Source organism: Mustela lutreola, chromosome 15, assembly GCF_030435805.1.
Source record: "Mustela lutreola isolate mMusLut2 chromosome 15, mMusLut2.pri, whole genome shotgun sequence".
Classification (NCBI taxonomy): Eukaryota; Metazoa; Chordata; class Mammalia; order Carnivora; family Mustelidae; genus Mustela; species Mustela lutreola.
Window position 1 is genome coordinate 60,779,354 of NC_081304.1, and position 19,482 is coordinate 60,798,835.

Consider the following 19,482-nt stretch of genomic DNA (forward strand, 5'->3'; position numbering starts at 1 on the left):
GCTGATGCCACTCCCCAGCCCTGCCGAGAGGATGGGCTGCCTCGGCCCGTGGTGCTGCCCGGCCTGACCACCAGGTGTTTCCGGAGTCCGTCGTGCCTCTAAGTGGAGCATGGCTAAGAGGTACCTGTGGGGAGCGGTGCTGTCCGGGCCCAGGGCTGCGGGAGCGAGAGAGGGCGCAGGAGGACCCGGGCAGGGGGAGTCTAGGCCCCAAAGAGCTCTTCAGGCTCTGCTCTGAGAGTCCTGTCCGTTCCCAGGGGCCAAAGGATCCTGTCTGCTGAGCAAAGGAAGCCGGCGCTGGGAGCCCAAGGGCTGGCTGCAGGTGGCAGGACACGGGAGCACCACGGACTTCCACAGTCCCCGGCGGCCTTTTCCTAGGAAAGAAGAACAACCTTCACCCTGAGATTATAGGCTTCCCTTAGTTTACGAAGCGAGAGCAGAAGGTCTTCGAGATCACTCCCACACACTGGGCAAAAGGGAAAGGACACAGAGCTCTGCCACAGTCTGCACGTGACTCGTTCTTTTTTGATCTGAGAAATCAGAAACCCCGGACACCAGTCGAGCGTGAGCGCAGGGGGACGTGGGAGGCAGGGAAGTGGAGGTCGCAGGTGTTTGCGGCTTTCTGTGGGTAGTGCTACTTAAAGTGTGGTCCGGGATCACCCAGGAAAGCCAGTTCCTGGTGCCTCCCGCAGACCTGCAGAGTCAGAACTCGGACCGCACAAACTCCCTGAGTGATTCCGATGCACTCAGAGGGAGATGGGAACCACTGGGGAAATCATGAAGCCGTGGGAGAGGAGGGGCCAGTGAGGGCGTGGGGCCCTAGGCCAGGCAGAGGCAGGACCCGGAAGGGGCTGGGGATAGAAGTGGAGGCAGGGATAGCTTTACCCTTGAAGTGGGGAGGAGAGAACCCAACGGGAGTGCGTTTGCAGTTGGGGGTGGCCTCGAGGCTGTTCAATGTGGGAGGCAGGGTCTGGCTGTGAGGCCAGGGGACTGGGGGTATGACGTGGTCCCAGAGAGATGGGTCAGCACGGAGCAGGTGTGGGGAACTGGGGCCAGGCTGTGGGCCCAGGAGGTCTGCCATTCCATCTGTTGGCAAGAGCCACAGGACGCACCATGGAGTCCCCTTCCCCACCCTCCAGGGGGCTCCCCGGACAGAGAAGGCCGGGCTCCCCCACACGGCCCACACCGGCACCTGATTCCTGGCTGAGCCCTGACCCAAGTCACACTGAGTCCCAAACAGGCTGTGGGATCTAGTAGCTGCATCCCCGGAAGGTAGGGGACCTGCAGGAATGCTGACTGGGTCTCGGGCCACGGCTGTGGTCCCTGGGGCTGGGCTCCTCCTGCCTCCCTGAGCGGCACCCCCTCTCAGGCCCCCCAGCCCTGAGAGCCCCAAGGCCTGTGCCCTGATGGGGCAGTCTCACACGCAGCCTCCCTGGCCCTGTGCCCTGCCCAGACCTGTTCTAGATTCCACACCACCCTTCCCCAAGGCAGCCTCCACCTCCCACCAGCCAGGCGCAGGCGAGGCCAGGACTCAGCGGGAAGGCCGGCAGGCGGCAGAGCCGGTGTGGGCACCGTGGGGCCATGGAACCGGAGGCGAGGCCCGTGCACTACCGACAGCTGCTGCTCTGGGACCCCAGCTTGGGGTCTGAGGACGACGAGGACAATGAGGAGGAGACCTCTGAGCTGGTCGTTTCGAATTCCTGGAGGCCCCACAACTCCTTGGGGTGAGTCAAGGAGGGGTCTGGGCACCCGGCCCCTTGGGCCTGAGGCTGGCAAGTCCCTCCCTCTGGAGCCCCTAACGTGGGGGCAAAGGGCAGACACCCCCATACTTGGCTCGACTTGGCTCCAGGAACTTTCTGGGTGAATGGGGAGAAGCCGGGCTGCAGCCCCAGACCCCGTCTCCACCAGTGAGTCCGAGGTCTGTGCTCGGATTACCCCCAGCCAGCCGTGCCCGCTGATCCATCAGAGAGCCCCACCCCCAATCCCGGTGCAGGAGGCACCTGCTGGGCAGGCTGGGTCTGGCCACACCTGGCTGGGCCTGGCTCCTCAAGCCAGACAAGCCCCCCACAAGGCCTCTCTCCTGCCAGTCTCAGCCCAGAGACTCCCTCCCTGGCTAGCTTGTGTCCCCAAGCCCCTTTCAGTCACCATGTCTCCTCTATGTGGTGCCAGGAGGCTTTTCTGGAAAATAGTCCCTAGGCTCCCTCAGAATTCTTGGTCGTCCCCTGGTCCCAGACCTGACGCAAGACACCCTTCTCAGCAGGAATGAGGTTGGCGGGCTGCCCGGGGCCTGGGCTCGCCTTGGCGCCGCCCTGCTGCTGCTGGTCACTGGCTTCTCCCTGGCCGCGAGGCAACTCTACATCAAGAGTGACCCTACAGGAAGCCAGGCCTCGGCAGCCCCCCGGCCCAGCGGGCACTCCCACCCCCCTGGTGTGTACCACCACGGTGCCATCATCAGCCCGGCAGGTCAGAGCCAGGAGCCGCTTGGGGGAGGGCAGGGCCCAGGGCACTGGTCGCCGGCCATGCCCCAAGACCATGTCTTCCTGGCCGTAGCCACGTGCTCCCACCTGGGCCGAGAGCTGCTCATCGCCGGGGGCAACGTCGTGGACGCGGGAGTGGGAGCAGCTTTGTGTCTGGCGGTGGTGCACCCTCACACTACGGGGCTAGGTCAGTGCCCCGCAGCCCCGGGCCTGCTCCCTGATCTGTACCCTGGGGTCCTGACACCCCGGGCCACTTAGTAGCAGGACCTAGGCTATGAGCCCTACTCCCTGGTGCATGTGGTCTTGACCCTGGGCCTAGTTACTGACCTCTGTCTCCAGGCCTAACCTCAGGCTAAAGCAGCCACCTCCCCCCGGGACCACTGAGCAAGCCTGACCCCATGGCCCCTGAGTCCTGGGTGACCCCTCTGTCTCTTCCAGGTGCCACATTCTGGGCCCTCTTCCACAACAGCTCCTCAGGCAGCCCAACTGCCCTGATGCCGGGCCCCGCACAGCCCCTGGCCCCCGGCCTGCGGCTGCCGTCCGCCCTGCCCAGCCTGCGCCTGCTGCACGCACGCTTCGGCCGCCTGCCGTGGTCACAGCTGCTAGGGGGCCCTGCCTCGCTGGCTCAAGACGGCTTCCTGGTGGACACAGCCCTTGCCACAGCTCTGGCAGCCCGGGGCACAAAGGGCCTCTGTCCACTACTGTGCCATGCTGATGGGACCCCCCTGGGCGCCGGGGCCCGAGCCACCAACCCCAAACTTGCAGCCGTGCTGCGCCTAGCGGCCCAAGCCCCAGCCCCGGACCTGGCCGGGGATGACCTACTGAGCCTGCTGGTCAGAGACCTGGGGCTGCGTAGGCCCCAATCCAGGCCCACACCTGCCCTGGAGCCCGCAGTGCAGCGAGCCATACCCCAAGGCGTCCTGTCCACCACCCCCGGCCCCTCAACCTGCCCGGAGCTGCTGGCGATGGTAGGGGCAGCCCTGCGCTCAGGAGAGCCCGGCCCCGACCCCTGCCCGGCGCTCTCAGCAGCTCCCGTGAGCCCTGTGGGCACTGTCCTGGCCACTGTAGACAGCAGTGGCTCAGTGCTGCTCCTTACCTCCTCACTAAGCAGCCCCTTTGGCTCTGGACGCCTGTCCCCAAGCACTGGGGTTCTCCTTAGTGACCTGGTGGCCAAGCCTACAGCCAGTGCCTGGGCCTGCCCCCTCCTCCTCCAGGGAAGCTCAGATGACACAGAGGCTGACATGTTAGGGCTGGTGGCTTCGGGAACTCCTGCGGTGGCCAGAGTTGTGACTCGTGCCCTGCTCAGTCACCTGACTGGGCCCCAGACCCAGGCCCAACATGAGCGACGGCAGGGACCGACACTGAGCACTAGTGTTTGTGGCCAAGGGACCCTGCTCCAGGTGGCTGTCCAGGCAGAGCATGCCCATGTCTCCAGTGTCCCCAGCAGCTGCTGCACTGTCCAGGGGTTCTAAGTGGGGGATGTGTCTAGCCAGGGGTGGGAGGGTGGGGGTGTCCCACCTGACGGCAGGAGCGGAACAGACCCAGCAACGAGGACGTGCATAGCAAGCATGCCTAATTACCGGCTCGCTGCTAGCTCAGGCCCACAACGTCTGGCCTAGTCAGTACCCTGGACTCCAGATCGGGTTCTTTTTCAGCTAAGGAGACTGAGAGTACTGGGGAAAGAGCCCCAGACTCCAGTTCAGATCCGGTTCTGAGAAGGACAGGTAGTAGGGTGCCAAGCCCCTGTCTTGCCTCCAGACCCCCTGGGCAGGGCAGGGCAGGCAGAGCCTGGGGTCCCGCTGGCCTCTCTGTCTCCCCCTTCAGGCCACCCTCTGCGGATGTCTCTCAACTGAGCTAGAAACAAAATAAAGATAAAATCTCTGCCAACCCGCTTCCCAGTTTCCCATCGGCCTGTGGGGTGCTCAGTGTCGTGGCCTGCAGCAGACCTAACCCGCACAGGCAGACCCTGGGCCACGGTCCTCCAGCTTCCCCTATCCCTGTTCGCCTTCTGTTCCTGGGGCACCATAGACAAAAGGTAAAGGTTTGCGTCTCAGTTCCTAAAACGGCAGAACAAGGAAGGGGATGAGACAAGGAGCAGGAGGGGCCCCAGGAGCCTGGGGTCAAAAGGAGCCGGAGCTGGGGGTGTGGGCCTTAAGGGGTGGGTTTTGGCCCTGACATTGCCAGCCTCCCATCCCCAGCCTGGGGTCCCTGGGGTTGACAACCCTCCAGAGACAGCCTCTGCAGTGCCAACGCAGGGTGACCCGCTGTGCTCCTCCTCCGGGCCTTTGCCCAGTCACCCCTGCTTTCCTGGAACTCATTCCCCCCGCTCAGTGAAGGGCAGCACCGGCTACCGGGCTATGTCCGCCCTCACTGTCCTTCTCCCCCGCACCCATCACCCTCGACCAGCTCCGGATCAGCTCCGGACCAGTGGGACTCCCCCGGGGTTGGCTCCATCCACCCCACCAGGGGCCCCTCCTGCTTTTCCGCTGCGGTCCTGCGACCCCCGCCCCACACGGGCTGAGTGATCTTTTCAAGGCCTGCCCACGCACAAAACCTTCCGGCGTCCCCACTGTGCTCAAGCTGAAGTCTGAGGGACTCCCGGGTGGCTCGGTGGGCCAAGCATTCCGCTAGCATACCGCGCCTGGTTTCCGCTTGGGCCGGGGCCTCGGGGTCCTGGGATCGACCCCGACAGGACTCCGCAGGCTCACTGGGGACTCTGCTTGAGACGCTCTCCCTTCTCCCTCTGCCCCTAAAATAAATAAATAAATCTTTAAAGCGAGTCAATAGGGGCGCAGGGGTGGCTCTGGCAGTGAGGTGTCTGCCTTCGGATGGGGTCTTGAACCCGGGTCCTGGGATGGAAGGCCCCCCCCACGTTAGGCTCCCCGCTCAGTGTGGAACCTGCTTTTCCCTCTCTCCTCGCTACCTCTGTCGCTATCTCGGTCTCTCTCAAATAAATAACTAAAATCCTTTTTAAAAAATAATAAAATTAAATAAACCCCGGGGCGAGCGCACCAACCCCACGAGCCCCACCCCCGGCCAGACTCCCCGCCCCGACTCCCCGCCCCCGGTCCCATGCGCGACAAGGCCCCGCCCCCGGCCGGCGAGGCCCCGCCCCCGCGGTCCGCCCAGCGCGCAAGCGCCGCGACCTGACCCGGAAGAGAACATCTTCAGAGCCCACGTGTTCGCGGCGCTAGGCAGACATGGAGAGTCGGGTCCCGTCAGAGTCTGCGTCCCCCGGGGGGGCGGCCACGAGCGGCCCGCGGCCGGCAGATCGGGAGGGGCTGCTGCAGCAGAGCCGCGAGTTCTTGGACTTTTTCTGGGACATCGCGAAGCCGGAGCAGGAGACGCGGCTGGAGGCCACGGAGAAGCTGCTGGCGTACCTGCGCGCGAGGCCCCAGGTGGGCGGGCGGGGGGCGCGAGGCGGCTGGAAGGGCAGGGACAGGGCAGGAGCGCGTGGCGGGGGTGGCGGTGCGCCCCGCGGGACCGCCGTCTTCACCGCCGGCCCCGCTCGCTCCGGCAGGGACCCGAGAGGAAGTACGCCCTGAAGCGCCTCATCACCGGGCTCGGGGTCGGCCGAGAGACCGCCCGGCCCTGCTACAGTCTGGCCCTGGCGCAGGTGAGCGGCGGCTCCGGAAGGGGCCCAGCCGGGCGCTCGGGGCTCTGGGGAGTGGGAAGGGCGGGCATCCGAGCCGAGGCGCGTCCCCGCGCGGACGTGGGAAACCGAGCGGGGCGCGTGCCCAGGGACGCCCGGGCGGGTGGGCCGGGGGGTGAGCAGTTTTCTTTCTGGGGACGTGGGTGAACCAGACTCAGGGGATCATCGACCAGGCAGTGAGCTTTGGGGTGGGTTACCGTGCCTTGGCGAGGTTCGGCGCGCTCTTCCCTCCAGGGGTACCCAGCGGGTTAGAGGCTGCCCCGAAGGCACGTGGGCAGCCGGATGGGAATTCGAGACCCAGTCCCTTAGCAACCTCGCTGGGGGCGACTCAGCAGGCTGTGGAGGCAGCAGGCTGTGGAGACGGGGCTAACGGAGTCTCAGCCAGAGGAGCTGTTTTCTGAAGCCTGATGGGCCCCGGGCGGGGAGGCGAGACTGAGCTCCCTCCAGCAGCCGTGTTCACACACCAGCACTGCTTGGAGTGGGCACCCAGAGGCCCTGTGGGCCTTGCGCTGGAAGTCGAAGGGAGATTTGGAAGGAGGCTGGGGTCTCTCAGGTGGGGCTGGACCTCCCCTCCCTGAACGGCTCACCCTAGTGCTACAAACCCCCGGCAGCTGCTGCAGTCCTTCGAAGACATCCCCTTGTGCAGCGTCCTGCAGCAGATCCAGGAGAAGCACGACTTGCAGAAAGTTAAGAAGGTAAGCATCAGTGGCCTGGGGGAGATGGGCAGCCCCAGGCTGGGGTTCCTGGGCCCTTTTCACTGATGCCTGAAACTTCTTTCTAGGCGATGATGAGACCGGCTCTTTTTGCAAACCTCTTTGGGGTGCTAGCCCTCTTTCAGTCTGGCAGGCTGGTGAAGGTGAGAGGTTTGGGGGCAGGGGGCATGTGGGCGGGCTGGAGAGTGGGGGGTCCTGTAGCATGCCCTGCTCATAACCGCATTCCCTCTCTGGGCACCAGGACTCCGAGGCGCTGCTGAAGTCGGTAAAGCTGCTGCAGAACCTGGCCCAGCACCACAACCACCTGCAGGAGCAGCCCCAGAAGGCCCTGGTGGACATCCTTTCTGAGGTACAGACTTCCCACCGTGGGGCCCCAGGTGGAGAGGCTGAGAGTAGAAGCCTGGACACCCCAGAGCAGCAGTGTCCCCGGGGAGGTGTTCAGTCTCGCGGATCTGGAGTGATGTTTCCACCCACGATCAGCACGAAGTCGAAGAGGATCCTTACATTCTTCTCCCATCGAGTCCCTAGAGTCCCGCGAGCATCTTGTCCTGGGGTCCATCTCCACTCACATGACTGCACTCCGAGAGCTCAGCAGCTGCCGCGTCGGACAGCGCCATTCTAGAGCAGCACCTGTCCTGCGGCAGGCGAATTAAACATGTTTGCCATTTTTGTTTTGGGCTGAGCTGACTCCCAGGGCCCCGCAGCCCTGCTGGGGAAAGGGAGGTGGGCCAGTACCTAGAACCCTTTGTTTTGGAGGAAGAGGCAGGGACGTGAACTCAAGTCCCCAGCTCTCCGCTTGGCGCAGCTCATACAGGAAATGAACTCATCCCTCGGGGCTCCTGGGAAGCTCAGTGGGTTTGGCGTCTGCCTTCAGCTCAGTGTCCTGGGATCAAGCCCCATGTCGGGCTCCCTGCCTAGTGAGGAGCCTGCTTATTCCTTTGCGGCTCCTTCGACGGATGCCTGTTCTCTTAGTTGTTCTCTGATAAATAATTTTTTTTTTTTAAAGATTTATTTGACATAGAGAGAGATCACAGGTAGGCAGAGAGGCAGGCACAGAGAGAGGGGGAAGCAGGCTCCCCGCTGAGCAGAGAGCCCGATGTGGGGCTTGATCCCAGGACCCTGAGATCATGACCTGATCCGGAGGCAGAGGCTTAACCCACTGAGCCACCCAGGTGCCCCTATCTGATAAATAATATTTAAAACGAGCTAGTCCTGAGTCAATCGAAAGAGGTAATTAAAAGGGTAGCTAGTCAGCATCGGTGGGGCAGTTGTTAAAAACCCCAGGCCCTAGGACTGGCCGTGGAGTGAGCTCCCTAACAAACAGCTTCCCAGGGTTCTGGGGCCTAGCAGGGTGGGGGCGGCTGTCCCACCTCACCCAGCACTGTGGGGGGCCTCACAGAAGCCTGGCAGGTGCAACAGGGCCACAGGGCTCACCTCACGGGACGTGGCACAGGTGCTGGATGGTGTGACCCTCCCCCAACCCGTGTCCCCACACCAGGTCCCAGCAGCCACGTTGCAGGCGATCCTGCCGAAAGTCCTCAAGGCGGACTTGAATTCAGTCCTGGGCTCGCCCGAGCACCTGCAGCTCTTCCTCTTGGCCCAGCAGAAGGTGCCGGAGAAGCTCAAGGAGCTGATAGGACCAGTCAACCTGTTCTCAGATGAGAACATCCCCAGGTGTGAGGGCGGTGGGAGGATGGGCTCCCCTGGGGACCCTGCCACCCAGTGGGCCGGCGCCCCCTGAGTCCCTCTACCCCTCCCAAGACTGGTGAATGTCCTGAAGACGGCAGCCGCCTCCGTGAAGAAGGAGCGCAAGCTGCCTGCCGTGGCTCTGGACCTGCTCCGCCTGTCACTGCAGGAGGGCAAGTTCCCGAGATTCTGGAAGGAGGTGGTTGAGCAGGGGCTCCTGAAGAAGCAGTTCTGGCCGGCCAGGTGCGTGGGGGCACATCTCAGGGGTGGGGGGCAGCCAGGTGTGCAGGGCCCAGCTCGGGGTGGGGGTGGAGAGCGGCCAGGTGCGCAGGGCTCTGAGCGGGCTGTCCTCACGCCCCCAGCTATCTGTGCTTCCGCCTGCTGGGCGCTGCGCTGCCCCTGCTGTCTGAGGAGCAATTGCCCCTGGTGATGCAGGGCGACCTGATCCGGCATTTTGGGGAGCACATGGTCACTGCTAAGGTGGGTATCCTCCCCGCCCCTCCCCCAGCACTGCCAGGAGGACGGGCGCCTCGGGGGTCAGCCAGCTTCTTGGGAAGAGGGTTGCTCTTGGCCATAGCATCCCCGGTCTCCTGCCTTGGCGGTCCTGCTGGGGAAACAGGGGTCCTTTCCCTCTGGGCAAGGTGAGCCAGCTGGCTGCCCGTGCCCTTCCCCTCTGAGTAGACTTCGGCAGGGTCAGTCCTGGCCTCAGGCCCCTCGGCACAGGCGTACGTGGCCAGCGGCCTGCCCAGACCTCCCGACCCCCACCTGGTGCTCCAGTGAGGAGAACCGTCCTGGTCTGTGACCACCAAGCGCCATGTGCGGCCCCGTGCTGCGCCCACACTGGACGGGAGAGACCTGTGCTTGTTTGAGTTCAGGTTTGGGAGCCCGGCTCCCCCTGGCCCGGGCCTGCTTCGCCTCTGTGAACTCGGCGAAGATGAAGGGTCACGTCCCCTGGAGCGCTCGTGGCGGGCGCCTGGGCATGGGGTGTGGCCACCCCCCTGTTCTGGCTGCAGCGGGGCAGGGCAGCCGCGCCCCAGAGCTCCACATCCCACAGGCACCACTTGGAACCCTGTGACCTTGAAAAGTTAGTGGCCAGTTTTCTTCACCTATAAGGTGATAGAAGGGGCCCCCAGTTAGGAGTTGTCATGAGGATGATGCCTGCGGCCACACGAAGTCACATGGCGTGGTGCACGTGGCACGGTGACACAGCCAGGAGCTGGACAAGGGGGTTGATGCCCCAGCCGGGACCCTGCTCCGCCCTCCCTGAGCCGGAAACCCAACCTGTCCTGGGGGGGAGTGGGTAGATGGCGGCCCACTGTGATGCACAGTGGGAGGGCCGGGGGGGCGGCGTGGCCTGTCCATGGATGACATAGGGTGTCAGGCCTTGGTGTCACCTGTTGGAGAAGAGGGTGGTGGACCCTCCTGGCAGGTGACCCTGGTGTTGGCCTGACTCTCAACAGCTCCCAAAGCAGTTCAAGTTCGCTCCGGAGATGAACGAGTACGTGGGTGCCTTCCTGGAGGGCTGTCGGGATGACCCCGAGCGGCAGTTGGCTGTGGTGGTGGCCTTCACCCGTATCACCAACCAGGGCCTCCCTGTCCTGCCCACGTTCTGGAGGGTTGTGCGGTCCCTGAGTCCCCGTGCCCTTAAGGGCTATGTGGCCTGGCTACAGACCACGTTTCTCCGGCCCGACCTGGACTCCCTGGTGGACTTCAGCACCAGCAACCAGAAGAAAGCTCAGGATGCTTCGCTGCATGGGTGAGTGGGCGTGCGGAGCTCGGGGTGGGGGTGCCGGGCCGCGTTCCCACGGGATGGTGGCCCCAGGAGGGGAGGGAAGGGGAGGACTGAGCCGCCACTCTCCCGGAAGGCCCGAGTTTCCTTGCGTGTTCCTGTGCTGGTGGCCAGGCTGGGAGAGCTCCCCTTCCATCTCTGAGGTGGGTACGGAACCAGTAACTCGGCTCCCCACAGGCCTGAGCGAGCGGTGTTCCGGCTGCGGAAGTGGGTCATCCTTCGCCTGGTCAGCACCGTGGACGCCCTGCATGCGGAGAAGGAGGACGACTTGATTGAGGAGGTGACCAGGTGGGACAGGCTCTGCCCTCAGTGCCCTCGTAGGAGCCCAAGAATCAGGCCTCTTGTCTAGTCTTTGGTCGCCCTGGAGCCAGGAGCTCTGAGTTCAGGTCATCAGGGGGAGTAGGCTATTCTTGCTCCTTAGGCAGAAGGCAGTTTAGGGAAAAACCCCAGGAGCCCCTGAAAGGAAAGGTTAGGGTTAGGGTTAGCCGTGGGCCCTGCAGACGCCTGCGGGGCTAGGGAGGCTCTGGTGCTGGACTTGCCTCTGCCAGGTGCTCTCAGCCCTCACCACGCGGCCAAGGGGCGGGGGGGGGGGGTGGGGAGCAGCCCACGTCTGCAGAGACTGTGGCATGCTCTGATGTGGTGGCCTCATGTGTGGCCTGCTTCTGAGGGACAGACTCCCAACTTCACTGCAGTTAGGCCAAGTTCAGTTCAGCTGGAGATCCGGACTTGGGAAATGTTGTTTCTGCCACTACCTGTCCCTGGGCCCTGGATGATGCCATCCTGGGCGGGGGCTCCTGAGACCTGTGGCGCTCCTGCCCTCCCCAGGTTTTGTTTCTTCCACTCGTTCTTTGAAACGAAGAAGCCCACGTCCCAGATCCCAGAGACGGAGCAGCAGTTCTCCTTTCCTCTGGAGAGCCGGACCCGGGAGGTAGTCAGCAGCGCCTTCTTCAGGTGGGCCGTGGGCAGCCTCGGAGCAGGCAGGGTGGGCGGGCAGGGTGGGACAAGCTCTCTCGCTTCCTTGGTTCTCAGCCAGGAGCACATGGAGGCCCAGTGAGCTCCAGTGGGCTGGTTGTGGGCGTGCTGGGAGGCGGCCGTGTCCGTGGCCAGCCTTGACCCCCGCCCCGCCCTCCCAGCCTGCTGCAGACCGTCAGCACCCAATTCCGGCTGGCGCCAGCGCGGACCCCGGATGGGCAGCCCTGGACCCACCGGCTGGTACAGTTTGCAGACTTGCTCTTGAACCACAGCCGCAACGTGACCCCCCTGACGCACTTCACCACACAGCAGCGCCAGGCCTGGGACCGGTGAGGGACTGCAGTTTCCAGGGGGTGGGTGGGACACTCCAGGGCCCAGGGGGCAGCAGAGACCTGAGAGCCTGCCCGTGTCACTGCAGGATGCTGCAGACGCTGAAGGAACTGGAGGCCTGCTCTGCAGAGGCCAAGGCCAAGGCCAGTGCCTTCCAGCACCTGCTCTTCCTCGTGGGCATCTACCTCTTCAAGGTATCGCAGCCTGGGGAGGAGCGGGCCATGTTCTGGGGGCTCTGCGAGTCGAGGCTGGCATTGTAGGCCCTGGTGGGGTTACAGTCCAGGAAGAGCTGCTCCGTCCACTTTCTGGGCCTCCGTCGCATGCTGAGCTGCCTATGCGGCATTTCTTATCCCCCCCCAGTTTTGCGGCAGGTGCCACCTCGTTTGCCGGCTGGGGCGGCCGGAGCTCCCGGCCGAGTAACCTGGTGCAGGCCACACAGCCACAGCCTGGGATAGGTCCTCGGGTCTGACTGTGCTCTCCCACCAGACCTCCAGACTTTCCTGCCCTCACAGAGGTGAGATGTGGCTGAGGACCTGCAGCCGTCCAGGACGGGCCTGCTCCCTCAGTGCTCGCGGTGGCCGTAGTCCGCGGTCCGCAAGGATCGAGGCCCTGACCTCTCCCCGAACCTCACCCGCTGGCAGCTGCCGTGGCAGGTGGGGGTTAGCACGTGTCCCTGTGCCTCTCCAGTGTGGGGCTCTGCCCCATGGTCGTGGCCTGCACGTCCATGTCCCCACGCTGATGACCGCATCTCTTGATGTCTCCATTCTTTCCACCCGGAAGCTCTTACTGAAGCTAGGGCTCAACTCTCGGGGTTTGTTCTGGCTCCTCCGGAGGCCGCCTCTCAGGCTACAGGATGTTCTTGTGCTTTCTGGTGCCGCCTTCTGCCCGTTGGGCTGGGGTCGGGGTTGTGGTCTGTGCTTCCAGACCTCAGACGCCCAAGCCGGCCTGCAGGCAGTCGTGTGTGCGCGTGTCGGTCTCTGTGAGGTGTGTGTGCGCGCCGTTCTGTGTGCAGCATGTGTGTTCATCTGTGTGTGTACATCTGTGGTGTGTGCGCGTGCCTGTCTCCACGTGTCCGTGTGTGGTGTGTGGGTGTGGCGTGTGTCGGTCTGTGTCTACACCTGTCTGTGGGGTGTGTGCGTGCAGCGTGTATTGGTCTGTGTGACGTGCACATATCGGTCTGTGTCTGCACCTCTGTGTGACATGTGCGTGTATCGGTCTGAGCTGGTCTGTGTGACTTGTGCGTGTATCGGTCTGTGTGTGTGTGGTCTGTGCAGAGGGTGAGCATGTGCATGTCCATGTGAGGTGTCTGTGGGCTCTGTGTGTGTTGGTCTGTGCACGGCATGTGTGTGCAAGTGTCTGCGTGTGTGTGCACATCTGTCTCTGTGCGAGGTGTTCGTGTGCTTGTTTGTCTGTATGTGTGCACACGTGGGGGCCTCTGCCCCTTCGGATCCTAGTGTTGGCCTCTGATGGCAGCAGGGCGGCAGCGGGCACGGGATGCCCTTGGCACCTGCCCCCCAACTGGGCGCTCAGCTCACCCCAGAGCTGCATGTGCAGCCGTCCTGGATGAAGGGTGTGGGGCGCAGACGGCCTGGCCGCGCTCCGCCACCCTGTCCAGGTGCAAAAGCTGTGCCCCACGGGGGGCTTCAGCTCCCCCGACTCCTGGGCAGGGCTGTGGTCTGCGCTAACCCCGGCACGATGGGGGCGAAGTGGCGTGGAATCAGCTCCAGTTAACGGTCCTGGTGCTCTGTAGGGACATTGCAGTCAGTGTGGGGGAACATATAGCGTCATCAGGCTCCCAGGCCCCACTGTGGCCTGTTGGGTGCTGAGTGGGTGCCTGGGGTGCTCAGTCCTGGCTGGGAGGGGCTCAGCGGGACCGGGAGTGGGGCCTGCCCTGATCCTATCCTCGCCCTTCCCCAGTCCCCCGCAGACAGCTGCGAGCTGCTGGCAGACATCCAGACCTGCATCCAGAAGAGCCTGGGAGAGAAGCCCCGCCGGACCCGCTCTAAGGCTGCCAGTGGGTCACTGCCCCTAGGGCTGGGGCGGGTGGGCACATCCCCACGGACCTGGCTCAGCCTCTCCCGCCTGCAGCCCCCCAGGAGCCGCCATGGGTGGAGGTGCTGGTGGAGATCCTGCTGGCCCTGCTGGCCCAGCCCAGCCACCTGATGCGCCAGGTGGCCCGGACCGTGTTTAGCCACGTGTGTGTCCACCTGACCCCACGGGCTCTGCAGCTGATCCTGGATGTAAGCTGGGTCATCTGGGGAAGGGGTGTCTGGGACTGGGCTTGCCACAGGATGAGGGCCTCCTCGTCATTGCTTAATGTGCAGAGCGGTTGGGAGCCTAGCCGGGCAGTGCTGTGCTCCCCTCTCCCGGTTCCATTCTCCTCCCTGAGATGGGGGACTCTGGGCTGAGACTGGATGGGGCCTGGTATGGGGGGTGGTGTCTGCAGCAACAGGTGTGTCAGCTGTCAGAGAATCTGTTTAGGTGCTGAACCCTGAGAAGAGCACAGACGAGGACAACGTGGTGGTTACGGAGGATTCCGAGAAGCAGTCGGAGAGCGGGGAGGTGCGTGCCAGGAGGGGTGGGCAGGCGGACGTGGGGTGGGCAACGGGAGGCGTAACACGGGGGACCCCGCAGGATAAGAGCTCAGACAGTGAGGACGACAGACCTTCGGCTAGCGAGGACGACAGTGACGATGAGGACAGCAATGAGGAGGACCGGGACGGGGACGTGGACCAGGGCTTCCGGGAGCAGCTCATGGCCGTGCTGCAGGCAGGGAAGGCCCTGGTGAGCAGTGGCGGCGGGTGGGGAGGGCGGGGGGCGTGCCTGCAGCCAGCGGCCAGCTGCTCAGCGGGCGTCTGTCCCCTAGGGCGCGGTGGACGGAGAGGATGACGGCGACGAGGAGCTGGGGGACGAGGCCATGATGGCCCTGGACGAGAACCTCGCCAGCCTCTTCGCCGAGCAGAAGCTGCGCATCCAGGCCCGGAGGGACGAGAAGAATAAGCTGCGGAAGGAGAAGGTGCTCCGGCGAGACTTCCAGATCCGGGTGAGTGTGGGAGCCGCCGACAGCACCGCACCCCCCCCCCGCCGCCGCCCCCCTGCACGCCCTGCACCCGCTGACCCGTCCCCCTGGCCACAGGTCCTGGACCTGATTGAGGTGCTGGTGACCAAGCAGCCCGAGAACCCGCTGGTGCTGGAGCTGCTGGAGCCGCTACTGGATGTGATCCGCCGCAGCATGCGCACCAGCAGCTCCAAGCAGGAGCAAGACCTGCTGCACAAGACGGCCCGCATCTTCACGTGAGTGTGTAGGCGCGGGCGGGGCCAGCGGGAACAGGGTCTTGGGACCAGATCCTGGCGTGGGTCCCCGCAGGAAAGGTGGGTGTGGACCTGCCGGCCCCAGCACGAACGGGGCCAGACCTGAGGGCCCGAGTGAGCTTCACGGAGGAGCTGGGGGGGCGGGACAGACTGCGCCCCCCACAGCATGTCCTTGCCAGCCCCAGATTGCGCTCGCTCGGTGGGCTGTCCCCGCCACCTGCCAGGGTTGAGTCTGTGGATGACCTGGTCCTCGTGACCTGAGCATCGTGGACCCGAGTCTCAGGGCCCAGAAGCCTCTGTCCTAGGGGAGGCAGGTTTGCCCGTGTGGCAGGCTCAGCCCCGGGCGCTGGTTTCTCTTCTTGCTCACCCTCAGCAGAGCTGCAGGCAGCCCCGGGCCCACCCTTGCCGCCGCGGTCAGACTCCTGTCCTCTGGGTTCCTATCTCCCTGCCTGTGAACTGGAACGCACAGGGGGCGGGCTCAGCTCGGTGGGGCGAGGCGGACGGTGGTGACCGGCTCTTCCACCCTCTCCCCTGACGCAGACACCACCTGTGCCGCTCTCGGCACTACTGCCACGACGTGGGCCGTGGCGTGGGGGCTCTGTACGCACAGGTGGAGCGGCTGGTGCAGCAGGCAGGCTGCCAGGTCGATGCCTCCCTCTCCCTCTACTACTTCAACGCGGCCCTCTACCTGCTCCGCGTCCTGAAGGGCAACAGCACTGCCGCCACTGTCTGCAAGCCCCAGAAGAAAGAGAAAGCCGGCCCCAAGCCCGGGGGCCCCAAGGTGAGCCGGCCCCGGCCCAGGAAGGCTCGGCCACAGGAGCGTGGCTGCAGGGTTGTGGAGGGGAAGTGGAGGCCGTGACTCCTGGGAGCCGCCTCCCAGCTCCCCGAGGACGGCCGTGCCTGTCCCTCTCCCCGGCATCACGCAGCTGCTCTCCCCTGTGGCGCAGGCTAGTGGCGGCTTGGATCTGAGCCTCGTGACCCCGATCTTCTCTTCGGCGCTGACCTCCTTCCTGACCAAGCGCAACAGCCCACTGACTGTGCCTATGTTCCTCAGTCTCTTCTCCCGGCACCCGGTGAGCGTCCGGGCTGGCCTGCCCCCGGGACCCCTTTGCGGCCTGGCCCAGCTCATTGCCCCGTCCTGCCGTCCGTAGGTTCTCTGTAAGAGCCTGCTCCCCGTCGTGATCCAGCACGTGACAGGCCAGGCACGGCCCCGCCATCAGGTAGGCCTGCCCTGGACCACAGCCCTGGACCCCAGTCCCGGGCTTGTCAAAGTTATCCGCGTGACCGTCTCCGCCCGGGTGTTTGGGAGGCCCTGGAGGTGCTCTGGCGAGGGCACAGGGTCACTGTCAGTAGGGAAAGCTTCAACCCTGCCGCTGCCACCCCCCATGTAACCTGAACCCCGAGCTCCTTGACGTGTGCACTCCGATGTGGCTGTCCCCCAGGGTCAGGCTGACAGGCAGGCCTCAGGAGGGCACTGAGCTGACGAGCGGGCCAGGCACTGTCCCCACTGTCCCGGCCTCAGCTCCTGCACCTGCCTGGGGAGAGAGCTGGGCCCAGGTGGTGGCTGCTCCTGGGTCCCGTGGAGTCAGCTCAGTCCTCCCTGAGCTTTGGGCTGCTGCACTGAGGCGCCCATCCTGCCCCCCAACCAGGCCCAAGCCTGTGTGCTGCTCCAGAAGGCCTTGCCCACGCGGGAGCTGCGGCTGTGCTTTGAGGACCCTGAGTGGGAGCAGCTGGTCAGCCAGATCCTGGTGAAGGTCACAGAGGTGAGGGCTGTGGACCCCTGCCGCGTTCCCGCTGGGGTGGTTCTCTGGGACCCTGGGCTTCAGCTGGAGCTGGGCTGCCTCCTCCGGGCTCTGGTGTTGAGCGGGCGTCTTCCCTAGAACCTGCGGACGCTGGGAGAGGCGCAGAGCAAGTCGGAGCAGCAGCAGGAGCTGTCCTCCCTAGGGTTGCTCAACACCCTCCTCAGGACCGTCCATCAGGAGGTGGGCGGTGCGCGGTGGTGGGGACGGAGTGCAGGCTGGGCTGAGGGGGGGGGCCCACCCCATGGGAGGATGCCAGGGAGGGCCGCGCCCCGTGGAGGGAAGTGCTCGTGGGCTGGGCAGCAGCTGGGGAGGTCGGTCCCCCGGTCCAGCCCAGGACGGGGTCCTTAGCAAGGATGCTGGTGGCGGGGGTGGGAGAATGTGGGACCCAGAGCCTAGCAGGGGCCCTGCCTCTGGTCCCTGCGGCAGCCATGGTGTGTCCTGCCCGCAGAAGCTGACGGTGGACCTGACCGGCGTGCTGGGTGTGCTGCAGAGCCAGCAGCAGAGGCTGCTGCCGGGGGGGCACTCGGCCAGCTGCAGTCGCCTCTGCAACCTCTACTGGCAGGCCATGAAGGCCCTCGGAGTCCAGTAGGTCCTGGGGGGGCCTGGCGACTCCCTCGGGCGGGGAGCACTGTGGGGAGGGCCACACCTCTCACTGGGCACGCCCTTCTTTTGCGCCCTATCTCCAAGGCGCCCCAAGTCAGAGAAGAAGGAGGCCAGGGAAGTCCCCAAGGTCACGCAGAGCCCCCTTAGCACGAAGAGGAAGAAAAAGGGGTTTTTGCCGGAAACCAAGAAGCGTAAGAAGCAAACGTTGGAAGGCGCAGAGCTGGTGGAGGAGGCCAAGCCCACGACCTCTGGGGGCGACCAGCCCCCCAGCACAGGCAAGAGGAGGAGAAGGAAGAGGAAGGCCCAGGGGTCCACCCAGGCCAATGGGACACCTGCCACCAAGAGGCCGGCCCCAGAGGCCATGACTCCCAGTGCTCCTGCCAAGACCCCGAAGCTGCAGGAGAAGCAGCAGCCCTCCCAGGTGAACGGAGCCAGGCCTGCGTCCCCTGCGGCACCCGGCGGCAGAAAGCAGCCTCAGAAGGATCTGCCCGAGAAGGGGGTGTCTGGCAAGTCGCCGCAGTCCGCGCTGCCGCGGAAGAAGGCCAGGTTGTCTCTGGCCAGCAGGAGCCCCACCCTGCTCCAGAGCGGGGCCAAGAGAAAGAAAGCGTCGCTCAAGAAGGCCAGGAAGCCCTGAGCCCCAAGAGCCCTGCGTTTGCCCCGCGGTGAGTTCCGGCACCGGAGGGACTCGCGTGTCCGCTATCCCCGCGCACCCCCGCTGTCCCCATGCACCCCCCACCCCGGGCGGCTGTGCCCTGGGAGCCAGTGCGGCATGATTTAAATAGGTTTATTCCTTCATTTACAAGAGGAACATATTTGGCTTCTCTCTTAAGACTCTGAGATTCACGATCAGCAGCTCTGAAAAATAAAGGAGCAGTTTGGCTTCCGGAAGGAAGAGGAGGCAACACTTGGACGTGGTTCTTGTACAACAAGAAAACATCGCTGGGGCCCCCGTCGGGGTCGGGCTGGTCTTGGGGGTCCCACCCCCGTAGGTGCCCCAGAGCTTGGTGAGGAGGGGGTGCTGCTAGCTTGCACACGCACAAGCCACGCCAGCTAACTACGGGGCAGCGCGTCGTTGGGGCCGGCACCTCGATTCCAGCCGGTGTGCAGGAGCACGTGGGGCAGGGTAGGGTGAGTTCCGCCAGCAGGCAGGTGTGGAGGCGGTGGCAGGGCCCCTGAGCACTGGCAGTCGGCCTGGGGTATGGGCCTCGCTCCTGGCCGTTTTCCTGGGACAGGAATCCTCATGGGGTGGCTGCTGTTTCTGGCAGCTAGCACCCTGGGCCCTGTCGCTGGGGTGGGGAGCGTGTGGCTCCCACACCCAGGCCTGGGTCACAGGTCAGGTGCAGCAGCCGCCAGGGCCTTCACCCCTAGAGACGCCAGCTCCCTGGCAGGCTGGTCCTGCAGGCAGCAGAGACCAGTGTCCTTCGCAGGGACAAGCCAGGCTGGGAAGTGCCCAGCCACGGGCACCCGGCTCTGCCCGCTGCCCGCTGGAGTCCATCGTTCCCGAGGTCAGAGTGGTCCCCATGTCCCCGAGCATGAGGTTGGACCACCCTCCTCTCTGTGGTCCGGGAGCCGCTAGGCCTTCAGAGATGCCATGTGGGGAAATCCAGCCGTCCGGCCCCATGGTCTGGGGACGGCAGAGGCTTGCCCGGGATCCTGTAAGGCAGGGACAGGCCAGGCTCTCCCCATAAGCCCATTGGAGGCTGTCTTCGTCCCGGGCCCCAGGGGGTCTGCAGCCTGGACCCGGGGCTGGGAGTCTGTGCGGCGCTGTGGCTTCCCCACACACATCCTTCCACGCTCGCTGAGGACATGGCCTCTCGGAGCCACGGCCACTCCACAGCCCCAGACCAGAGAGGGTGGGTGCCCAGCCTCGGATCACACACAAAACTTCGAGGCGGCCCAGCAGGGCCAGGGTGCCGTGGGACACCTCCTAAGTAGGGTGTCAGTGAGGGGTCTTCATGGTCCCAGAGGCACCTAGAAAGAGGGGCCAGGTCACAGGGGGCTTTGGAAGAGGCCAGTCCTGACTGTCCGTTTAGTCTTCCTGCTCTTTGAAGAAACGGGCTTGTTCCTGGGCTCTGGGGGCATCACGGGGACAAAGGAGGGCTGCTTGGAAGAGCAGCCCCCAGAGGCTGGGCTCAGAGGAAGGTCAGCT

The 19,482-nt window shown here is 64.8% G+C and overlaps 3 protein-coding genes and 1 long non-coding RNA gene across 14 annotated transcripts in view; 2 read left to right on the plus strand and 2 right to left on the minus strand.

The window, feature by feature from the left end:
* The first annotated feature begins 28 nt into the window (after positions 1 to 28).
* On the plus strand, positions 29 to 4,361 carry GGT6 (gamma-glutamyltransferase 6). Of its 4 annotated transcripts, none has more exons than XM_059149505.1 (5): positions 29 to 120; positions 1,506 to 1,721; positions 2,255 to 2,460; positions 2,548 to 2,661; positions 2,913 to 4,361. In XM_059149505.1, the coding sequence occupies exons 1-5, from the start codon at positions 110 to 112 to the stop codon at positions 3,944 to 3,946; spliced, it is 1,581 nt and encodes a 526-aa protein (XP_059005488.1). In that variant the 5' UTR covers positions 29 to 109; the 3' UTR covers positions 3,947 to 4,361. The 4 variants fall into 4 exon arrangements, with proteins under 4 accessions (XP_059005488.1, XP_059005489.1, XP_059005490.1 ...); XM_059149506.1 differs by having other exon boundaries at positions 2,258 to 2,460; XM_059149507.1 differs by lacking the exon at positions 29 to 120 and adding an exon at positions 365 to 561 and having other exon boundaries at positions 1,451 to 1,721.
* LOC131816600 (uncharacterized) lies at positions 265 to 5,727 on the minus strand. The gene is made up of 3 exons (XR_009348114.1): positions 5,626 to 5,727; positions 5,111 to 5,223; positions 265 to 371 (listed from the first exon to the last, which is right to left on the minus strand). It is a non-coding gene; the product is annotated as an uncharacterized LOC131816600 (long non-coding RNA).
* Positions 5,635 to 18,235, plus strand: MYBBP1A (MYB binding protein 1a). Its single transcript, XM_059149486.1, has 26 exons — positions 5,635 to 5,872; positions 5,995 to 6,090; positions 6,738 to 6,821; positions 6,908 to 6,982; positions 7,081 to 7,188; positions 8,338 to 8,513; positions 8,601 to 8,768; positions 8,888 to 9,005; positions 9,986 to 10,281; positions 10,492 to 10,602; positions 11,140 to 11,265; positions 11,448 to 11,615; positions 11,705 to 11,810; positions 13,534 to 13,630; positions 13,705 to 13,856; positions 14,098 to 14,178; positions 14,251 to 14,400; positions 14,483 to 14,659; positions 14,753 to 14,910; positions 15,469 to 15,709; positions 15,876 to 16,001; positions 16,080 to 16,148; positions 16,578 to 16,691; positions 16,809 to 16,910; positions 17,179 to 17,315; positions 17,418 to 18,235. The coding sequence occupies exons 1-26, from the start codon at positions 5,675 to 5,677 to the stop codon at positions 17,965 to 17,967; spliced, it is 3,984 nt and encodes a 1,327-aa protein (XP_059005469.1). The 5' UTR covers positions 5,635 to 5,674; the 3' UTR covers positions 17,968 to 18,235.
* Positions 18,103 to 19,482, minus strand: part of SPNS2 (SPNS lysolipid transporter 2, sphingosine-1-phosphate) — a 29,593-nt gene continuing 28,213 nt past the window's right edge. For 5 of the 8 annotated variants that reach the window (XM_059149490.1, XM_059149488.1, XM_059149489.1 and 2 more), the window contains one exon: positions 18,103 to 19,304. In XM_059149490.1, the coding sequence (XP_059005473.1) occupies positions 18,914 to 19,304 (391 nt within the window). In that variant the 3' untranslated portion in view covers positions 18,103 to 18,913. The remainder of the gene's footprint in view (positions 19,305 to 19,482) is intronic. The other 3 variants (XM_059149493.1, XM_059149491.1, XR_009348113.1) reach the window with 2 other exon arrangements.